This window comes from Gorilla gorilla, chromosome 12 (genome assembly GCF_029281585.2).
Source record: "Gorilla gorilla gorilla isolate KB3781 chromosome 12, NHGRI_mGorGor1-v2.1_pri, whole genome shotgun sequence".
Classification (NCBI taxonomy): domain Eukaryota; kingdom Metazoa; phylum Chordata; class Mammalia; order Primates; family Hominidae; genus Gorilla; species Gorilla gorilla.
This window is the reverse complement of record NC_073236.2, coordinates 136,376,471-136,394,858: the sequence shown is the minus strand read 5'-3', so window position 1 is coordinate 136,394,858 and position 18,388 is coordinate 136,376,471. Positions and strand designations below refer to the sequence as shown.

The following is an 18,388-nucleotide window of genomic DNA, read 5'->3' as shown; positions in this document are numbered from 1 at the left end:
TCTGGAGACAGAGAAAGGTTTATTCCATTTGGCCAAAGCAAGAAGACAAGACAGCAAGATTTCTCAAATCCCCTTGACAAAGAAATAAGGAGAGGGTTTTTATGCAGCTGACGAGTCAGGGAGGGGGAGTTTTGGGGAATGGAGGGAAAGTCCATGTATCTTCCGTGTCAGCTAACACTTCGAGCAGCCAGACCTCCGGGTGTCAGCACCTGGTCGCAGCACTTTCAAGGCATTCACTCCGTCTGCAAACATTTCTCATGACCCTCATGTTATCTCCTCCCGTTTGACAAAGAAACAGTAGATCAGCAGTTTATGATGCTGTGGGAACAAGAAATAATGGGTACAAAGCGAGTAGTTCACAGGTGCCAGCCAGAGAGGGCCCGATCAGAACGTTCATTATTTCAGTCACTCACTGAAACATGCTGAGTGCTGAACTCCCAAGGGGCCCTGTTACTCAGCCTCGCATCCCTTGACAGGGATAGGTTCTAAGGAAGGTGTCCTTAGGTGATTTCACACCTCTAGATGGTACAGCCCACTACACACCCGGGCCACGTGGCACAACCTATGGCTTCTGGGCTATAAACCTGTACAGCAGGTCACTGCTCTGAATCCTGCAGGCAACTGTCACACAATGTTAAGGATTTGTGTATCTAAGCATAGGAAAGTTACAGCAAAAACACGGTATCATCATCTGACGAGGCCACTGTTGAATATGCAGTACATCACTGACAGAAATGTTGCTATGCAGTGCATGACTGCATGTAAAGAATTTAGTGAAAGTGTTCAGAGGCCCAAAGAGATGCACCCAACAACGCCCTCCATTTGGCCCCGATGTGCTGTAGAAATCGTATTTTCTAGCCATGCCCTGACATTATAAAGGCTGGGAGGCACCGCACTAAGGGGCACGGAGGCACTCTCCCACGCAGACAGGACTGATGGAGCTGCTCCCCCTTCGGGCAGAGCGAGGCGAGAACCCAGGCCTCTGTGCCCACAGAGAAGCCGATCGTGCTGCCTCAGGGGAAGGGAAAGGACGCATAAAATGTCGCCCGGGCCTTTTCTCCAAAGTGCTCCTTCCTCACACTGCCCTCTCAGAGCTCACCTCTCCTGGCACAGCCTGGTGCCAACAAACATCTTGCAAGCACTGACTGAGCCCCGGCCAGAAGTCTGGTTCTGTTCCAAGAGCTGGGAACCAAGAAGGGAGCAGACAGATAAAACTTCTGCCACAGGGAGTTTATTTTCTAGGTAGGGAAACAGACCAAAATACATACAAATAAAACCAGCAGAAAGCAGCCCACTGATGTGCTGGTCGATGTCTCACAGCAGCTCTGGGGGATGGCGGCCCCTGACCTGCAGCACTGGCTGATTTCTGCGGTGTGAGTCCTCCCACTACAGCCACCTCCAAACTCCCTGTGTGAAGGCACTGACCACGGAGCGGGGAAGGGGCCTCACTGCTGGCTCTCCTGGGCTGCTACGAGTCGGCTCAGGCACACCTGAGAGTTTCACAGTGACAAGTTACAGGAGAAGGAAAGTGAGCCAGGAGTTGCAATGTTTACGGGGAGAGATACATTTATGGGGAGAGATACGGGACGTGTCACTAAGAAAGTGCCATTTGATGGCAGAGCTGCTGTGGAAAACAGGATGCCTGCTCCTCCGAGAGCCAAACAGAATGACCACATGACCCCGCAATCTCCTCTCCACGTACCTCCCAAAGAAATGGAAAGCAGGGACCCAAACAGGCAGGGGCACTCCCCTGTTCACAGCAGCATTCTTCACAAAGCCCAAGAGGCAGAGACAATGCAGGGTCTGTGAATGACAACTGGATAAGCGAAGCGTGGTCCCTCTGATAGTAGCAGAAGGCAGATTCCTAGGCAGACTGGGGCAGGTCCCCAGTGAAACCCGACCTTCAAGCCAAAGACAGCCTGAAGCTGGAAAACCAGGCTGCCAGTTCCAGGTTAAGTCCACGACCTTTTAGCCAATCGAATGGTGATTTTTTTCTTGGCCTGCCCATGGGCCAATCAGCACACACTCCCCCTTTCTGAGCCCATAAAAACCCTGGACTCAGACACACAGCAGGGACTACCACCTTTGGGTAGAGACTACTCGCCTTCAGGTAGTGGCTGCCCACTCTCAGGTCCCCTCAACACTGGGAGCTGTTCCAACATGCAAGAAGTTTTTTTCTGCCCTGCTCACTCTCTGGTTGTCTGCATAACCTTATTCTTCTGGATGTGGGACAAGAACTTGGGACCTGCAGAACAGTGGGTGTGAAAAAAGGCTGTAACACTGTAACCCTCCCTCCTGCTTGCTGAGCAGTGGAGGAGAAGAAACTGCTGGCTGCCACACACCCGTTTGCTGAAGTTGCGGGCGGCAGGAATGAACTAGAGCTGTGGTGCTTCCCGAGAGCCCAGACGTCAGACTCCCTGAACCAGGGCTGTAGCATGCCCTGCTCGCCAAGTCACAGGTGGTGGGAATGGTTGAGCTGTGACACCCTTGGGGCTCTGCGGTTCCTGGTGTCTCTGAGTTTTGGGTGCCACCACCCTCATCCAGACACCGGTGCCCAAGGCAGAAGCAGGTTGCGGCATGCCCAGCCCAACCGCCGGCTGAGCGCGGATCCTGTGGCAAGCGTGGGATCTGGGCCGGGGTGCAAGCCGAGCACAGCCCACTGGGCCAAATGTGCAGAGTACCTCCAGCAGTGATCCTTGGGCTGAGTGAGGCCGGGCAGGGGCGCCGGCGGCCATGGAGGTCTCCGGCTGGTGAAGCGGCACGGAAAAAATCCTGTGCCACATCCACACAATGGAGCATTCTTCAGCCTTAGAAGGAAGGGAATTCTCACACCTGCTACCATGTGGAGGAACCCTTAGGACATTAGGGTCAGTGAAATTAGCCAGGCCCAAAAGGCCAAATCCTGCATGATTCCATTTATACAGGGTCCCTAGAGGAGTCACATTCATAGAGATGGAAAGCAGAACAGTGCTGCCAGGAGCTGGGGAAGGGGGCTGGGGAGTCCGTGTCCAACACGAACAGAGCTTCAGTCTGGGAAGATGAGAAGTTCTGGAGATGGAGGGTGCTGATGGTTGTACAGCAGTGTGAGTGTACCTAATGCCACTGAACTGCACACTTAAAAACAGCTAAGATGGGCTGGCCGCAGTGGTTCACACCTGTAAGCCCAGCACTTGGGGACGGTGAGGCAGGCGGTTCACCTGAGATCAGGAGTTCGAGACCAGCCTGACCAACATGGCAAAACCCTGTCTCTACTAAAAATAAAAAAAAAAAATTAAAAAGCCAGGCGTGGTGGTGTGTGCCTCTAGTCCCCAGCTACTTGGGAGGCTGAAGCAAGAGAATCACTTGAACCCAGGAGGCAGAGGCTGCAGTGAGCTGTGATTGCACCACTGCACTCCAGCCTGCGTGATAGAGTGAGACTATCCTGTCTAAAAAAAAAAAAAAAAAAAAGGTTAAGATGTTAACTTTATGTTATGTATATTTTACCATAATTTTAGAAATCAATAATTTTTACAAAGAAAGTTCCATCTGAGTAAAGCCCAGGCAGTGGAACAGCAAAGCCCCTGAGGCAGGAGGTTCCCAGCACATTGCGGAACGGCAGTAAGAGCCGCATGGCTGGAGTCGGCAAGTGCAGGTGAGGTGTGGGGTGGGGACAGGGGGACACCTGTGGGTGTGGGGGAGGAATTTGCATTTTATTCTGAGAGGGACAAGGAAGTCATTGGAAGGTCCTGAGCACAGCAGCGACGTGATCTGACATGGTTTGAAAGTGCCATCCTGGCTGCTACCTGGAGAGGGAGGAGCTGAGGGAGAAGGTGCGAACCCACCAGGAGCTCTGCACTAGTACAGGCACGGAAGGACGCAGCCTGCAGTGGAGGTCAGGGCTGATCAGACTAGAGACATGTTGAAAATGGAACCAAAAGCCTGTGCTGGCAAACTGAACAGGGTAGGACACACAGCGGGGTCCAGGCGTGACCACTGTCGGTCCCGGCCACGAGAGAGCCAGCACCAGGTCCTGTACTGACCACAGACACGTCACTGCCCCAAGACAGGGGGGTCGTGTGCTGCTCAGATGGTTAAAACAGAAAAAGAACATTGCCAGCAGAGGGAGGGCCCAGAGACTAGAGCAGGATCTCTCTGCCTCTTACTTTACACATTAGAGAAAGGAAAGGACTTGTGGAAAAATACTAATTTCATTGCACTCACAGAGTAGAGAATTTTAAAAGAATGACGTGTGTGGCTTTATCTGGTGAGTCACATGTCATACAGTGAAGAACGGTCGGCCTAGAGTCGGAGGAGCTGACTCGGCTGCAGTTTCCTCCCTGTAAAATAAAACAAATGGGCCTTGACAAAGACCTTCCCGGACCAAGCTTGCGTCCACCCCTCCGAGTCCCCTCCCCTCCGGGACCAAGCTTGCGTCCACCCCTCCGAGTCCCCTCCCCTCCGGGACCAAGCTTGAGTCCACCCCTCCGAGTCCCCTCGTGGACCAGGCTCTGACCTTGGGCTCTGTCCTGGGCTGGCTCCGTTTGAGCAAATCCTGCTGAGCCTGCTTGGGGAAACCCACCCTGACTCCTGACGTTTCCACTTAGGAATTTCTGTCCACAGGCCCCGCCCCTGCTCCGGAGCTGTCAGCTCCCACCCATCCCTGTACTCCGATTTGAGCCCCGTCTCTCTCCTTTACTGCAAAACCTCACTGGAGTGGGCCCTTGAATAATGCCTCTTCACACCCTTAACAAGGATTTCCTTGTTTTCTTTACCAAGCATCCCAACCTACCATTTCAGCCTGCTCAGGCTGCTGGGACAGAATACCACAGGCTCGGGGGCTTGAAACAACAGAAATCTATTTTCTCACAGTTCTGGAGGCTGCAAGTCTCAGGTCAAGGTTCCCGCTGGTTCCGTTTCTGGGGAGGCTCCTTCCTGGCTCGCAGAGGCTGGTGTGTGGCCTGTCCCGGGAGAGTGCCCCTGCAGGCAGGAGGGAGCACGAGCACTCTGGGGTCTCTCCTCATAGGCACACCCATTTCATCGGGTCAGGGCCTCCCCACCCTTATAACCTTAACCCCAGCACCTCCTTAGAGGCCCCTCTCCAAATAGCCACACCAGGGATTAGGGGTTTAACATGAATTTTGGGGGATCCATTCAGTTCATAAATGTGATCCCCGTAAATTTTCCCCTGGGTTTCAAAATGTTAGGTTAAAGCATGTTGTCTACCTAAAAGGAGCACACTACATATTATACGAATCTCAGATACACACACGGTGCCGTGTCACAGTGTTTCACAGAGCAGACGGGAGCTGCAAAGACTGGGGTGGGATCTGCACACCTCAGCTAAGCATGTGTCCACCTGGCCACTGGGGTTCTGCTGGTCAGAGTCCCACAGCACCCATGCCCTTTACCTGCCCTCTTTGAAGGCAGACCTTTCGAATATTTTTTATCAAATATTTATTAACAGGTATTACAACATGATTCAAAGATCAAGGTAACATATAAAAAGGCTAGGCCGGGCACGGTGGCTCACGCCTGTAATCCCAGCACTTTGGGAGGCCGAGGCGGGTGGATCACGAGGTCAGGAGATCAAGACCATCCTGGCTAACACGGTGAAACCCCGTCTCTACTAAAAACACAAAAAATTAGCTGGGCGTGGTGGCGGGCGCCTGTAATCCCAGCTACTGGGAGGCTGAGGCAGGAGAATGGCGTGAACCCAGGAGGCGGAGCTTGCAGTGAGCCGAGATCGCGCCACTGCACTCCAGCCTGGGCGACAGAGCGAGACTCCGTCTCAAAAAAAAAAAAAAAAAAAAAGGCTAGGCACAGTGGCTCATGGCTCTAACCCCAGCGTGTTGGGAGGCTGAGGCTGGAGAATCACTTGAGCCCAGAAGTTGAAGACCTGCCTGGACAACGTAGTGAGACCCCAGCTCTAAAAAAAATAAAAATTAGCTGGGCATGGTGGCACACACTTGTAGTCCCAGCTACTCAGGAGGCTGAGGCTGGAGTATCACTTGAGCTCAGGAGGTGGAGGATGCAGTAAGCTTTGACAGCGCCACTGTACTCCAGCCTAGGTGACAGAGCAAGACCGTGTCTCAAAAGAAAAAAAAAAAAAAGATTAAAGAAAATCTTTTTGGCTGGGCACGGTGGCTCATGCCTGTAATCCCAGCACTTTGGGAGGCCAAGGCAGGCAGATCACCTGAGGTCAGGAGTTCGCGACCAGCTTGATCAACATGGAGAAATCGCATCTCTACTAAAAATACAAAATTAGCTGGGCTTGGTGGTGCATGCCTGTAATCCCAGCTACTCGGGAGGCTGAGGCAGGAGAATTGCTTGAACCCGGGAGGCAGAGGTTACGGTGAGTTGAGATCGCACCATTGCACTCCAGCCTGGCCAACAAGAGCGAAACTCTGTCTTAAAACAATTTTTTTTTTTAAGATAGCATACAGGCTGGGCACAGTGGCTCACACCTGTAATCCCAGCACTTTGGGAGGCCGAGGCGGGTGGATCACATGAGGTTGGGAGTTGGAGACCAGCCTGGCCAACATGGTGAAACCCTGCCTCTACTAAAAATACAAAAAAAAGTAGCCGGGCATGGTGTTGGGCACCTTGTAGTCCCAGCTACTCGGGAGGCTGAGGCAGGAGAATTGTTTGAACCCAGGACGCAGAGGTTGCAGTGAGCCGAGATGGCACCACTGCACTCCAGCCTGAGCAACAAGAGCAAAACTCCATCTCAAAAAATATATATAATATATATATATAAAAGATAAAAAGATAGCATACAAAGACGCACACACCAGCAAGTCTCATTACCGCCCTGTTCCCACCCACAGCATCCTCTCCCCATTCCCAGTGTAATAGAGTAATACTTCACTGTTTGTGAATTTTTATTTATCCTCTTTGACACAAAAGGCAGCCTGCTGTAACATGAATCAGTACTTTCCTTTTTCCACTTAACAGCGCCCAGAGCGCCTTCTGGTCTGTGGGTACTTATGGGGTCTGTCACTCTAACGCTGTTTATCCCACGGCCGCTTCAGGTCCCAGTATTGCTTCCAGTTCTCTGATATTAAAAACCTGGTCATCTTTTATTTTTATGTGTGCAAGGTGTATCTACAGCATACAATATGCAGAGTGAGGACTGGTGGATTAAACATCAAAGCATTTGTAATTCTGACAGTGGGCCATGCCTCTGTCTGGTGTTGAATGGTGCCGATCTGCACTCAGCACCAACACAGGTGAGCACACGTTTCCAGGCAGCCTCAGCAACATATGAACTGTTGCTAATATCATACAGAGAAATGTCTTGGTGTTTTAATTCGCATTCTCTCGTGAGTGAAGCCGAGCATCTTTTCATTCCTAAAGGGCCATGAGTATTTCTTTTTCTGTAAACAATTTGGCCAATCCATTCTTCTGAGTTGTTAGTTTTTTTTCAATTTCTAGTTCTTATATATTAGGGAAATTAGTCCTTTGTGATGTGAGTTGCAACTTCTTTTCCTAGTTTGTTTTTGCTTATGGCTCTTCAAAACCTTTTTATTTATACGTAGTCTTCTTTCATGGTTGCTGGATGTTAAATCCTAGGTTAAAGACCCTTGTTTACTGTTGAGGTACTGCTTTTAATATACACGAATCTGTGCATACTTAGGTTTAGAGAACAGCTCTGTCAGCTGCGGGCAGAGACAGCGGTCCGCTTGCCCTGTTTCCCACTTCATTCATATTTGTCTTTGTCCAAAACCCTACCACCATATACTGGCAGCTTCCCATATCACCAAAGAATCTTAATTTGAGTGCATATTTTGATGAAAGTTGTTCTTTGACAAATACTTATGTCAACACAATATCAGAGTCACCTTGTGCCAATTCCTGTCTCTCAATGGGCAATTAAGAACCAAAGCTGCTTGAACGAGCTGGCCAGCATAGTCAACGCCTTCTGTGTGCCAGGAGACACAATGCAGGCAGATGCAGCCGACCCTCCCCATGCTACTCCTGAGTGTTTATGAACTGAGGAACCACGACCACCACGATCATTGCTACGTGTTTTGTTCTGATGACATCCTCTTACTGAGTTCTGAATGTCGGCTCATCACGTCAGTAAAAAAGGGGCTTTAGTTGAGTGACCTATTTCTTCTTGCTCCAGAACTACTAGAATATTAGAATTAGGAAAAAGACCAGAAATCTACCCCGAGGCCCTCCTTTTCAGACACAGCATCTGCGGCCCAGACTTGCTCAACTTGAAATGAACATCACCTGAATCAGGAGTGCAGCTTTCACTGGTTCCTATTTACAGTTACCCAAGCTGTCCACCAGCCAGGAGGGCTTTTTCTTTCTCGTTTTGTTTGACCTCCGGCTTCGTGCACTTTTGTGCCTGTCCTACAAGATGGCAGAGTAGCTACCTTCAGGCTTCAGCAATGGGGTGACACCGTGACGCTCCAGTACCGGCAGACACCAGGAGGGGAGTTCTGCACAAAGAACACTTCTTCAACGGCCTCTATTTGTGCGGCACGAACATCCTATTAAAGAAGCACCAGTTGAAAGCTTATATATTCCACAATATGTAGCACAATCTGATATGACAGTCACTCAAATATTTTGATTTGGAGCTGATGAAGATGCAATTATATATCATTGTTAAGTTTCTAAAGATATAAAAAATGCAGCTGATTTTTTGATTCTCAGTAATATATTTTCTTTTAATAAAAAAAAAATTGCCCCCTAAAAATTTAAGATTCCTCTTTAAAAGTGGTTGGACCTTTCCTTCCCTCCGGCTTCATGCACTTTCTGCTGTACTGACATCATTTTTGTTTTTTGTTTTGAGACAGTCTCACTCTATTGCCCAGGCTGGGGTGCAGTGGCACAATCTTGGCTCACTGCAACCTCTGCCGCCTGGGTTCAAGCAATTCTCCTGCCTCAGCCTCCCGAGTAGCTGGGATTACAGGCACCTGCCACCGCGCCTGGGTAATTTTTGTATTTTTAGTAGAGATGGGGTTTTACCATCTTGGTCAGGCTGGTCTTGAACTCCTGACCTTGTGATCCACTTGCTTCAGCTTCCCAAAGTGCTGGGACTACAGGCGTGAGCCACTGCGCCCAGCCAACATCATTTGTGTTGTGAAAATCCCACAGACCGTAAAGTTTCTAAAGGCACAACTTTTCATCTATTTCCAATTCTGGTTCAATTTTTTTTTTTTTTAAATCACAGATTCTCAGAAGACAGAGGCAGCAGCAGGAGCATGCTTTTTGAATCTTCTCAAATCCCCACCTAAAAACAGAACTACTAAACAGCAAAACCAAAAAACTTACGGACATTTGTAACAGAATGAGGTGACAAGTGTTGACAAGGATGTGGAGTGAACTGGAACTCTCCTGCCTGACTGGAGGGAATGTAAAGTTCACACTTGGAAAAGTTTCACAGTTTCTTAAAAAGCACACACCTGCTGGCTGGGCTCACACTGTAATCCCAGCACTTTGGGAGGCCGAGGCAGGCGGATCACGAGGTCAGGAGCTTGAGACCATCCTGGCTAACACAGTGAAACCCCATCTCTACTAAAAATACAAAAAAATTAGGCGGGTGTAGTGGCGGGCACCTATAGTCCCAGCTACTCGGGAGGCTGAGGCAGGAGAATGGTGTGAACCCGGGAGGCAGAGCTTGCAGTGAGCCAAGATCACGCCACTGCACTCCAGCCTGGGTGACAGAGTGAGGCTCCATCTCCAAAAAAAAAAAAAGAAAAAAAGAGCACACACCTGCCATATGACCAAGCATTCCATTCCAAGGCATTTACCCAAGAGAAACAGAAGACAAAGACGAGGATATAAATGTTCACGGCAGCTTTATTTGCTTTATTTTTATTTAGAAATTGGAAATAATTGAAATATCGGTCAACAGGTAAATAAATAAACTGTGGTATATCCATGCAATACAAAATGTGGATTATTGATGTACACAAAATGGGTGAATGCCAAAATAATTATGCTGAGTAGAAGAAGCACCTCCCCCCACAGTACTTGCTCTGCGATTCCACTCAGATAAAATTCTAGAATATATAAATTAACCTTTAGTGAGAGAGAGCAAACCAGTGGTTGCCTGAACATGGGGGACACGAGGGACGGTTTAGACAGGGGTGTGAAACGGCTGTTGGTGGTGATGGACATGTTATGGCGACAGCTTCACAGGCAAATGCATCAGTCACTTCACATATGTGCAGTTCATTACCTGTCAGTTACACCTCAACAGAGCTGTTTTAAAAAGCAAGGTGGGGCCGGCTTTGGTGGCTCACACCTGTAATCCCAGCACTTTGGGAGGCTAAGGAAGGAGGATGGCTTGAGGCCAGGAGTTTAAGACCAGCCTGGGCAACACAGTGAGACACTGTTCCTATTTTAAATAACGAAACAAAACAAAAGTGGTACAATAACAACTTTTAAAACTCAAAAAGAAACAAAGAAAGAGATAAAAGAGATTCAAGAGACAGTGGCAAACACTGAGAACAGCCAATTTAGATTTCAACATACAGATAACAGGGATCCCCACAGAAAAAAGCCAAAGCAAGAAAAATGTAACACTAAACTCCAGTTCAAGCAAATCTTCTTAAAATAACAGATGTGAAGTACACGTAGAAAGAGCACACCATACGCTTGCAAATATGGACCAGGACAACCAATACCAACACATGACACATTCGAATAAAACGGCCGACTTGACAGAAAAAGGAAAAAATCCTTTGGGCATCTAAGGAAAAACAGCATATGACTGTCAGGGGAAGAAAACAAGATTCATCAGGCTTTTCAGCATCACTTTATGCTGGAAGAAAACAGAATAAAACAAGATACTCAAAGAAAATCTGGGCCAAAAATTTCATATCCAGCAAAACTGAATTCAACATCAGAAACTCAAGGAATACTGTCCCCAAGATGACACTGACTATAGACTGGTTATGAGACCTGAACACACAGAAATTAGTCAATGGTGGTAAAAAGGAGCGATTTTTCTGACAACATAGACACAGTGCTGTTTTCATCATCACAATTAATGCTATGGTATTAGTATTTTTTTTAAATGCTAAATGCTAAACAGGAATAAAACAAGTGAGTGATTACGGGATGGATATTCCATGCCATCGTCCTGTGTCTTGAGAAGCAGGATTCCGAGTGCAGGAGACACAGACATCATATAGAGGAGGCTATGTAAAGGCCCCAGGACCCTGAATTTGTATTGGGAATATCAATATAGGCTCAGAGAATATTCTTCCTTTAAATATGTGTGTGCAATGTTTGTATTTTTTTAAAGCTCTGTCCAAAAATCTAGAAACAATGACCAACCCAATAGCAATGAGCATCCTAAACTGGATCTGAAATACCATCTCTACCAGAGACTCTGGGAAAAATAATGGATTCCAAGTATTAAACGGAATTAAGTTTGGCCTAAAACTGCCTCTGTACATAGTGACTTATAACCTCACTTTACGTATAAGCAAACTGGGATCTGACTTGAGAGTACACTTCTGTAACAAGCAGCAGAGTCTCACCAATCACATGCTGAAGGCTCCCAAAACATGCCTATGTGAGGTGGAGGCTGACCTGCAGTCAGTCTGGCCATGTACGTGTGTCTTTCCCTTCCTGTGGCTATAAATAAATACAGCCCGCACACAACGCACAGGAGAACGTTCTGAACCACTTTTGGTCCTGAGTGCTACCCAGCTGAAGAAACTATTTTCTGCTCAATTAAATTGCTAACTTGTCTAAAGTTTTTCTTTTAAGACAGGTTTGGAGCAGAAGCTGTATAAATTGGGCCTAGAGCATCTTGACATGCCAGGCTGCAGGGAGCTATCAATGACTGTGTGTGTGGTCTGTGCACACACGTATGCACACGTGTGCACACTTATCAAAAGAAAGCAAGAGCCAAGCTGAAGAGGCTCCCTCTCACTGACCGAATAAGCTAGTCTGAGCTAAATAAAGATAAAAATCACAACGGATTGAAACCCACCAAATATGCTTAACTCCACAAATTCTTTTTTTTTTTTTTTTTTTTTTTTTTTAAGACAAGGACTTGCTGTCGCCCAGGCTGGAATGTGGTGGCGTGGTCACAGCTCGTGCATCTTCAACCTCCTGGGCCCAAGCGATCCTCCCATCTCAGCCTCCAGAATAGCTGGGACAACAGGCAGGCACTACCACACCCACCTGATTTTATTTTAATTTTCTGTAGAGACCGGGTGTCGCTATGTTGCCCAGACTAGTCTCAAACTCCTGGGTTCACGTGATCCTCCAGCCTCAGGCTTCCAAAGTACTGGGATTACAGGCAAAAGACACCATGCCCAGCCCATGAATTCTTGTATATATGTAAAAACCCTTCACCACTCACCTTCCTTGACAGACAACTAATGCATTATCTTAAAAACTTAGTGTACAAGAGCAAAGAATCAAGCATTTATCCTGCCCTTCCTATATGAACTGTACCACTGGGTAACCAGATAAGTACAAAAAAGAAAACACTTTCTTAGAAAACCATTCCAGCTAATAAAGGCAAGCAAAATGACAGAATGAGAATACCACCATTTTGCAACCCCAAATAATTAATGGATCTTGGCACTGAGCATCAGCTGCTGTCAACATGGTACTTTCCTGAGGAAAGCTCCTAGCCGCCTATTCTCCTGCCAAAGGGATCAAATTTGAGGCTCATCAAGCCTCTGGACCCAGCTGCCAATGTGCAGGAAACATAGAGGGCCATGCTGAACTACACCATGACCATGTGGTCAGCAAAATCTACACTGTGGGAAGCCATGGGACAAACAGCCCAGGCTCTTCAACAGATAAACGACAGGCAGATAAACGGCCAACAGATAAACAGTGAGGCAGACGGGACTGCAAATGGACACTGAAGTAGATAAAAAAATAAACAAAAAAAAGCAGACAAGACTAAACTGCCATCAAAAAACCAAGAAAGTCATTTCTGTAAAAGTCAGGATTACTTGCTGGGGCAAGGAAGGGGAGAAGGGGGCTGCGGCTGGAGGGGCACTTGGAGAGCCTTCTGGGGTATCTGGCAAAGTACTATTTCTTCCCCAGGTGGTGGACACAAAGGTTATTCACCTTACAATCATAATCATTCAATAAGCTATACATTTGTTTTGTGTCACTTCCTGTATGTTTTTATAATAAAAAAGGTTTAAAACTAAATAAATAATCATGTCAAACTTTTATTACTTTTTTTTTTTTTTTGAGACAGAGTCTCACTCTGTTGCCCAGGATGGAGTGCAGTGGTGCAATCTTGGCTCACTGCAACCTCTGCCTCCTGGGTTCAAGTGATTCTTGTGCCTCAGCCTCCCAAGTAGCTGGGACTACAAGCCCATGCTACCACACCTGGATAATTTTTGTAATTTTAGTAGAGACAGGGTTTCGTCCTGTTGGCCAAGCTGGTCTCAAACTCCTGACCTCAAGTGATCTGCCCGCCTTGGCCTCCCAAAGTGCTAGGATTACAGAAGTGAGCCACTGTGCCCAGCCGGTGTCTTTTTTTTTCTTTTTAATTTGCACAGTTTTTAACGAAAAGAGCCAAATAAATTTTTGAAAGTTTATTTACGCATCTTGGTCTTTACGAGTCGCAGCTGTTCCTAAAGAATGGCCTAGCAGCCAGGGTCGCCGCAGGCAGGCTTTGCCCTATACTAAGTGCCCAGCAAGCAGGCACATGGGGCTGAGACCCAGCACACATCCTGCCCACTGAGCTGTCCGCCCAGGCCCTGGGCAGCATGTTCCTTTAATGTACCCACGGGCACAAGTCACCTATACAAGCAGGAGACTCAAACCTGTCCACTGGACGGTAAATGGATGCTTTCAGAACACTTCCAGACTTCTGAGTTGCATCTTTTAACCAATGGTTTTTTGATTTCTTATCAAAATATAAGCCACAGCATTTTAGGCCATTTGCCTTGCTTGCCTGCAATAAAACAAGCAAGGACAGTATTGAACCCAGTAAACATAATGCGGAAATCTCACATAATTCTCCAATCTCAAAGATGTTCAATTTATTATATACTTAACCATTTTTTATAAACACGTCACAGAAGGCCACTGTGCCTGATTCCGTGTGAAAGACGCATCTGCCCATCACTGCAATGGTCCTACCTGCAGGCTATTTTCCACACCAGTAAGTACAGGCAGCAAGACAGCCACTGGCTCAAGTTCTCCCAAGGACTAAAGTCACATGGCTCAGTCTTCCGATTGTTTAGCTCCTTCTCTGGCTAATCTGTCAGCTTCTTCATTGCCTATAAATCCCGAATGACCAGGAACATGCATCTGTTAAGATAAATGTTTTCCTTTTATTTTTACTCATCTTTACATAAGCAACAAATGACTATATTCTCATCATAAAAAACCATTCAGAACAGACTTCTTGGCATAAGCTCAACTTCAACGCTCCTCTCCCCAAACATGATCCTCAACAGCACGCTGTCCATTCTTCATGCGTTTACGCAATGGATGTTATTTATGAACATTCCATTTTGTTTTTCCACAAATTGGATTTTACCGTTCATATTGCTATTTCCTCCCCACTTATCAATGGGACTTGATAAGCTTTCCAGGCAAAACGCATGTATGTACAGATGGGTGGACGGATACGTATGCAACACACACACACGCTTCCCTTGCAGTGCTGTCAGAAATAATGTACTTATTTAACCACTGTTTACATTTATGTTGCCAAAGCAAATTTACACATCAGGCTACCAAACTATTATCAGTGGTTCTAGGAAGGCAGAACAAGGCAGGGTTGAGACAGTGGTTGCAGTTTAATTTGTTCTGTATTGCTTGAAAAAAACTTTTTAATAAACATGATCTATGATTTTAAAAAGTGCTTCCATCTTGGAATAAAAGTTCTATTACCAAGGCTTTAATCATACAACCTTACTATTGTTTGAAACAAAATACACTGATAGTTTTATTTAACATTATGATGCATTCCAAAGAAATGAATAGGGTGACATACAGCTGTCATAGTAATGCCATGTGCCCAGGTTGGGTGTTACTTCGTGTTCTTAACAAAATATAAGGATTCTAGAACATCCCTCAAACCACACTGCCTGTGTATTCTATGCCTAGTGACACTCTCACTAAAATTGTATTACTTGTGATTGCAGCGAGCCGAGATTGCGCCACTGCACTCCAGCCTGGGCAACAGTGCGAGACTCCGTCTCAAAACAAAAAATAAAAGTTTGACACGATTATTGATTTAGTTGTAAACCTTTTTGTCATAAAACAAAAACATACAGGAAGTGACACAAAACAAATGTAATCCCAGCACTTTGAGAGGCCAAGGCAGGTGGAACGTTTGAGATCAAGAGTTCAAGACCAGCCTGGGTAACATGACAAAACCCCATCGCTACTAAAAATACAAAAATTAGCCAGGCGTGGTGGCATATGCCTGTAATCCCAGATACTTGGGAGGCTGAGGCACGAGAATCACTTGAACCCAGAAGGCAGATGTTGCAATGAGATCATGCCATAGCCTGGGGTGACAGAGTGAGACCTGTCTCAAAAACCAAACCAAAAAACTGTATTACTTGTATGATAAGGAAAAGAATCAAATGTGTGTATGTGGGTGGGTTTGTTTTGTTTTTCTGAGACAGGGTCTCACTCTGTCGCCCAGGCTAGAGTACAGTGGTACAATCTTGGCTCACTGCAACCTCGACCTCCCCAGCTCAAGTCATCCTCCCACCTCAGTGTCCTGAGTAACTAGACTACAGGCATGCGCCACTACACCTGGCTAATTTTTTATTTTTTCGAGAAACAGAGTCTCACCATGTTATCCAGGCTGGTCCCGAACTTCTTGGCTTAAGTAGTCAGGCCATTTGGGCCTCCTAAAGTGCTGGGTTACAGATGTGAACCACTGAGCCCAGGCTCACATTTTTTTTTTTTTTTGAGACGGGGTCTTGGAGTCTCATATCGTTGCTCAGGCTGGAGTGCAGTGGCATGATCTCAGCTCACTGCAACTTCCGCCTCCTGGGTTCAAGTGATTCTCCTGCCTCAGCCTCCTGAGTAGCTGGGACTACAGGCACACACCACGCCTGGCTAATTTTTGTATTTTTTAATAAAGATGGGGTTTCACCATACTGGCCAGGCTGGTCTTGAACTCCTGACCTCGTGATCCACCCCTCAGCCTCCCAAAGTGTTGGGATTACAGGCGTGAGCCACTATACCCAGCCTCAAATACGTTTTAATATACATTATGATATTAATATCATGGAAATTGTTATGTCATTAAACCACTTACATAAACCATTAATCTCTAGTAAACTTAGCTTATTTGGTCATAATGGCCATAGGACATGAACATTTAAGATACTCACCCACTGAATGTCCATCCCCTGGGTCAGCCTCTCCAGTGCCACAAAGTCCTCTTTGTTGATCACCTCTTTCCCTGCACTTGTCTTCCACCCATTTTTCTTCCAACCTTGAACCCAGTTAGTTATACCTACAAAAATGCATGATCACTGGTGAGTCAATCTTGAGTGTCCTGCCTTTTTCACCTCCTTAGTCTTACCTCTTATAATTGATCCCACTTGTATTCTGAGTCACCATTCTTGACTCTTCACTTCCTTAGCTGGCCTTAGTTGCTTTGGCCTTTGGCACAGCCTGAAATACCCCCCTCTCTTCCCTTTCCCCTAACTTGTATTCTACCTACAGCTGTCAGCTTAAGATGTCCTTTCTCCCAGGAGCCTTCCCCAGCCTCTTAAGCATCCCCTACATGCTCCTATTCAGGGCATTTCCCAAAGAAGCAGTCAACACGCCATCTTAAGTGACTTATACACACACAGACTAGAAGTAACACTAGAGCAGAGCCACTTCCACTTCTGACTGCATCTCCGGTGCCTGGCAAAGAAATAAGCATGTGGAAAACATCAGAGCAGCAGAAGGGAGACTCCAAAATCCTCACTCTTTGCTCGGTACCTGACAAACCAATGTCATCCTCCCGTTCCCATTTGGGTCCTGCCCTGTTACAACACCTCCTACCGATTTCCCTTCACAGTTACTGGAAAAACAGAAGAAATCAAATGTGAAAGCTTACCATTTATCGTAAACATACTGTCTGTATACAGAACCAGTTTATTGATGTTTTGAGTCTTTGCTTGTTCAATGGCTTTGCAGGCTGCCTTGAAAAGACAAGTCGATAGTCATGCTACAGAAAATGTTCAACTTTGACATTACTAAAGTTCAAAAGTACTTCGAAATTGAAACATCCCCTCTGTACTGATTACATTCTCTGTATGAAACACTACTATACATACAATTCTCCTGTGTAGACATCTATTTGAAATAAGTTTTTAGAATTTTTCTACAAAATTCCTATTTTTCAAAATTGTTATTAAACCCAAGTCTCTCTTCAGATATCTTATATGTATAGGTAGAAAAAAAAAGAATTAGTTTATTTGATAATTTCATACTCAATGCTCAAAAATGAGAGGCTTAAACGTATCTGATAACTTACATGAATTTCCGCTCTTTGGTTTGTCTGCCGCCCAGGAAGTCTAATGCCTACATTTCTGTTTCAAAACAGTACAAAAGAAAATAAAAGTATAAAGTGAATTCTCAAAGTGATTCTTCTTAATGGATAACAATAAACTAGTGTGTATTCTTATTTGAAATATAAAAGCATCATATAAAAATCAAACTAACAGACTCCCAGCAGAGAGCAGCACACAGGTTTCCACACTTGGGCACCTTCTGACTCTCATGGGTTCCACTAGGGCAAAGGAAGTAAAAGCTGGTTCTCTGCGGACCCTGGGTTAGGCCCTATGGCTGCAGCGGAAAGAATCCCAGGAGAAAACTCGGGAAGAAGAATGGAGAGAGTGAGACTTCAGACTGAAACTACTAAAAACCTCCAGGAAGTAAAGGAGGAAAATGAAATCAAGGAACCAGAAAAACCCTTAGACAAGTTATTTAAAATTTGGGGTCACCAGGAGATCCAGAGTTTCCTAAAAGAATGAGCAATTTTTGGGCCAGGGGTGGTGGCTCACACCTGTGATCTCGGCACTTTGGGAGGACAAGGTGGGAGGATCACATGAGCCCAGAAATTTGAGCCCAGCCTGGGAAACATAGTGAGACTTCATCTCTACTGAAAAAAGGACTCTGGGGAGGCTGAGGTGGGCGGATCACGAGGTCAGAAGATCGAGACCATCCTGGCTAACACAGTGAAACCCCGTCTCTACTAAAAATACAAAAAATTAGCCGGGCCTGGTGGCAGGTGCCTGTAGTCCCAGCTACTCGGGAGGCTGTGGAAGGAGAATGGTGTGAACCTGGGAAGTGGAGCTTGCAGTGAGCCGAGATCGTGCCACTGCACTCTAGCCTGGGCAATAGAGTGAGACTCCATCTCAGGAAAAAAAAAAAAAAAGACTCCTCCCCAGGGCAAGAAAGAAACACCAAAGCCAGGTGCGGTGGCTCA

At 46.4% G+C, this 18,388-nt stretch overlaps 1 protein-coding gene across 15 annotated transcripts in view; it reads right to left on the bottom strand.

The window, feature by feature from the left end:
• RNASEH1 (ribonuclease H1) overlaps positions 1 to 18,388 on the bottom strand; it is a 28,407-nt gene continuing 10,019 nt past the window's right edge. For 2 of the 15 annotated variants that reach the window (XR_010130081.1, XR_010130076.1), the window contains 9 exons: positions 17,435 to 17,489; positions 17,015 to 17,099; positions 16,296 to 16,420; positions 14,074 to 14,244; positions 4,769 to 4,956; positions 4,201 to 4,316; positions 1,269 to 2,245; positions 1,100 to 1,182; positions 1 to 318 (listed from right to left, as the gene is read on the bottom strand). Coding sequence is in view for 3 of the 15 variants with exons in the window: in XM_019021472.3 (XP_018877017.1) it covers positions 14,158 to 14,244; positions 16,296 to 16,420; positions 17,015 to 17,099; positions 17,435 to 17,489 (352 nt within the window). In the remaining 12 variants the exon portion in view is untranslated. Of the gene's footprint in view, positions 319 to 1,099; positions 1,183 to 1,268; positions 2,246 to 4,200; positions 4,317 to 4,768; positions 4,957 to 8,363; positions 8,481 to 13,945; positions 14,245 to 16,292; positions 16,421 to 17,014; positions 17,100 to 17,434; positions 17,490 to 18,388 lie in introns of those variants that run through there. The other 13 variants (XR_010130082.1, XR_010130077.1, XR_010130083.1 and 10 more) reach the window with 9 other exon arrangements.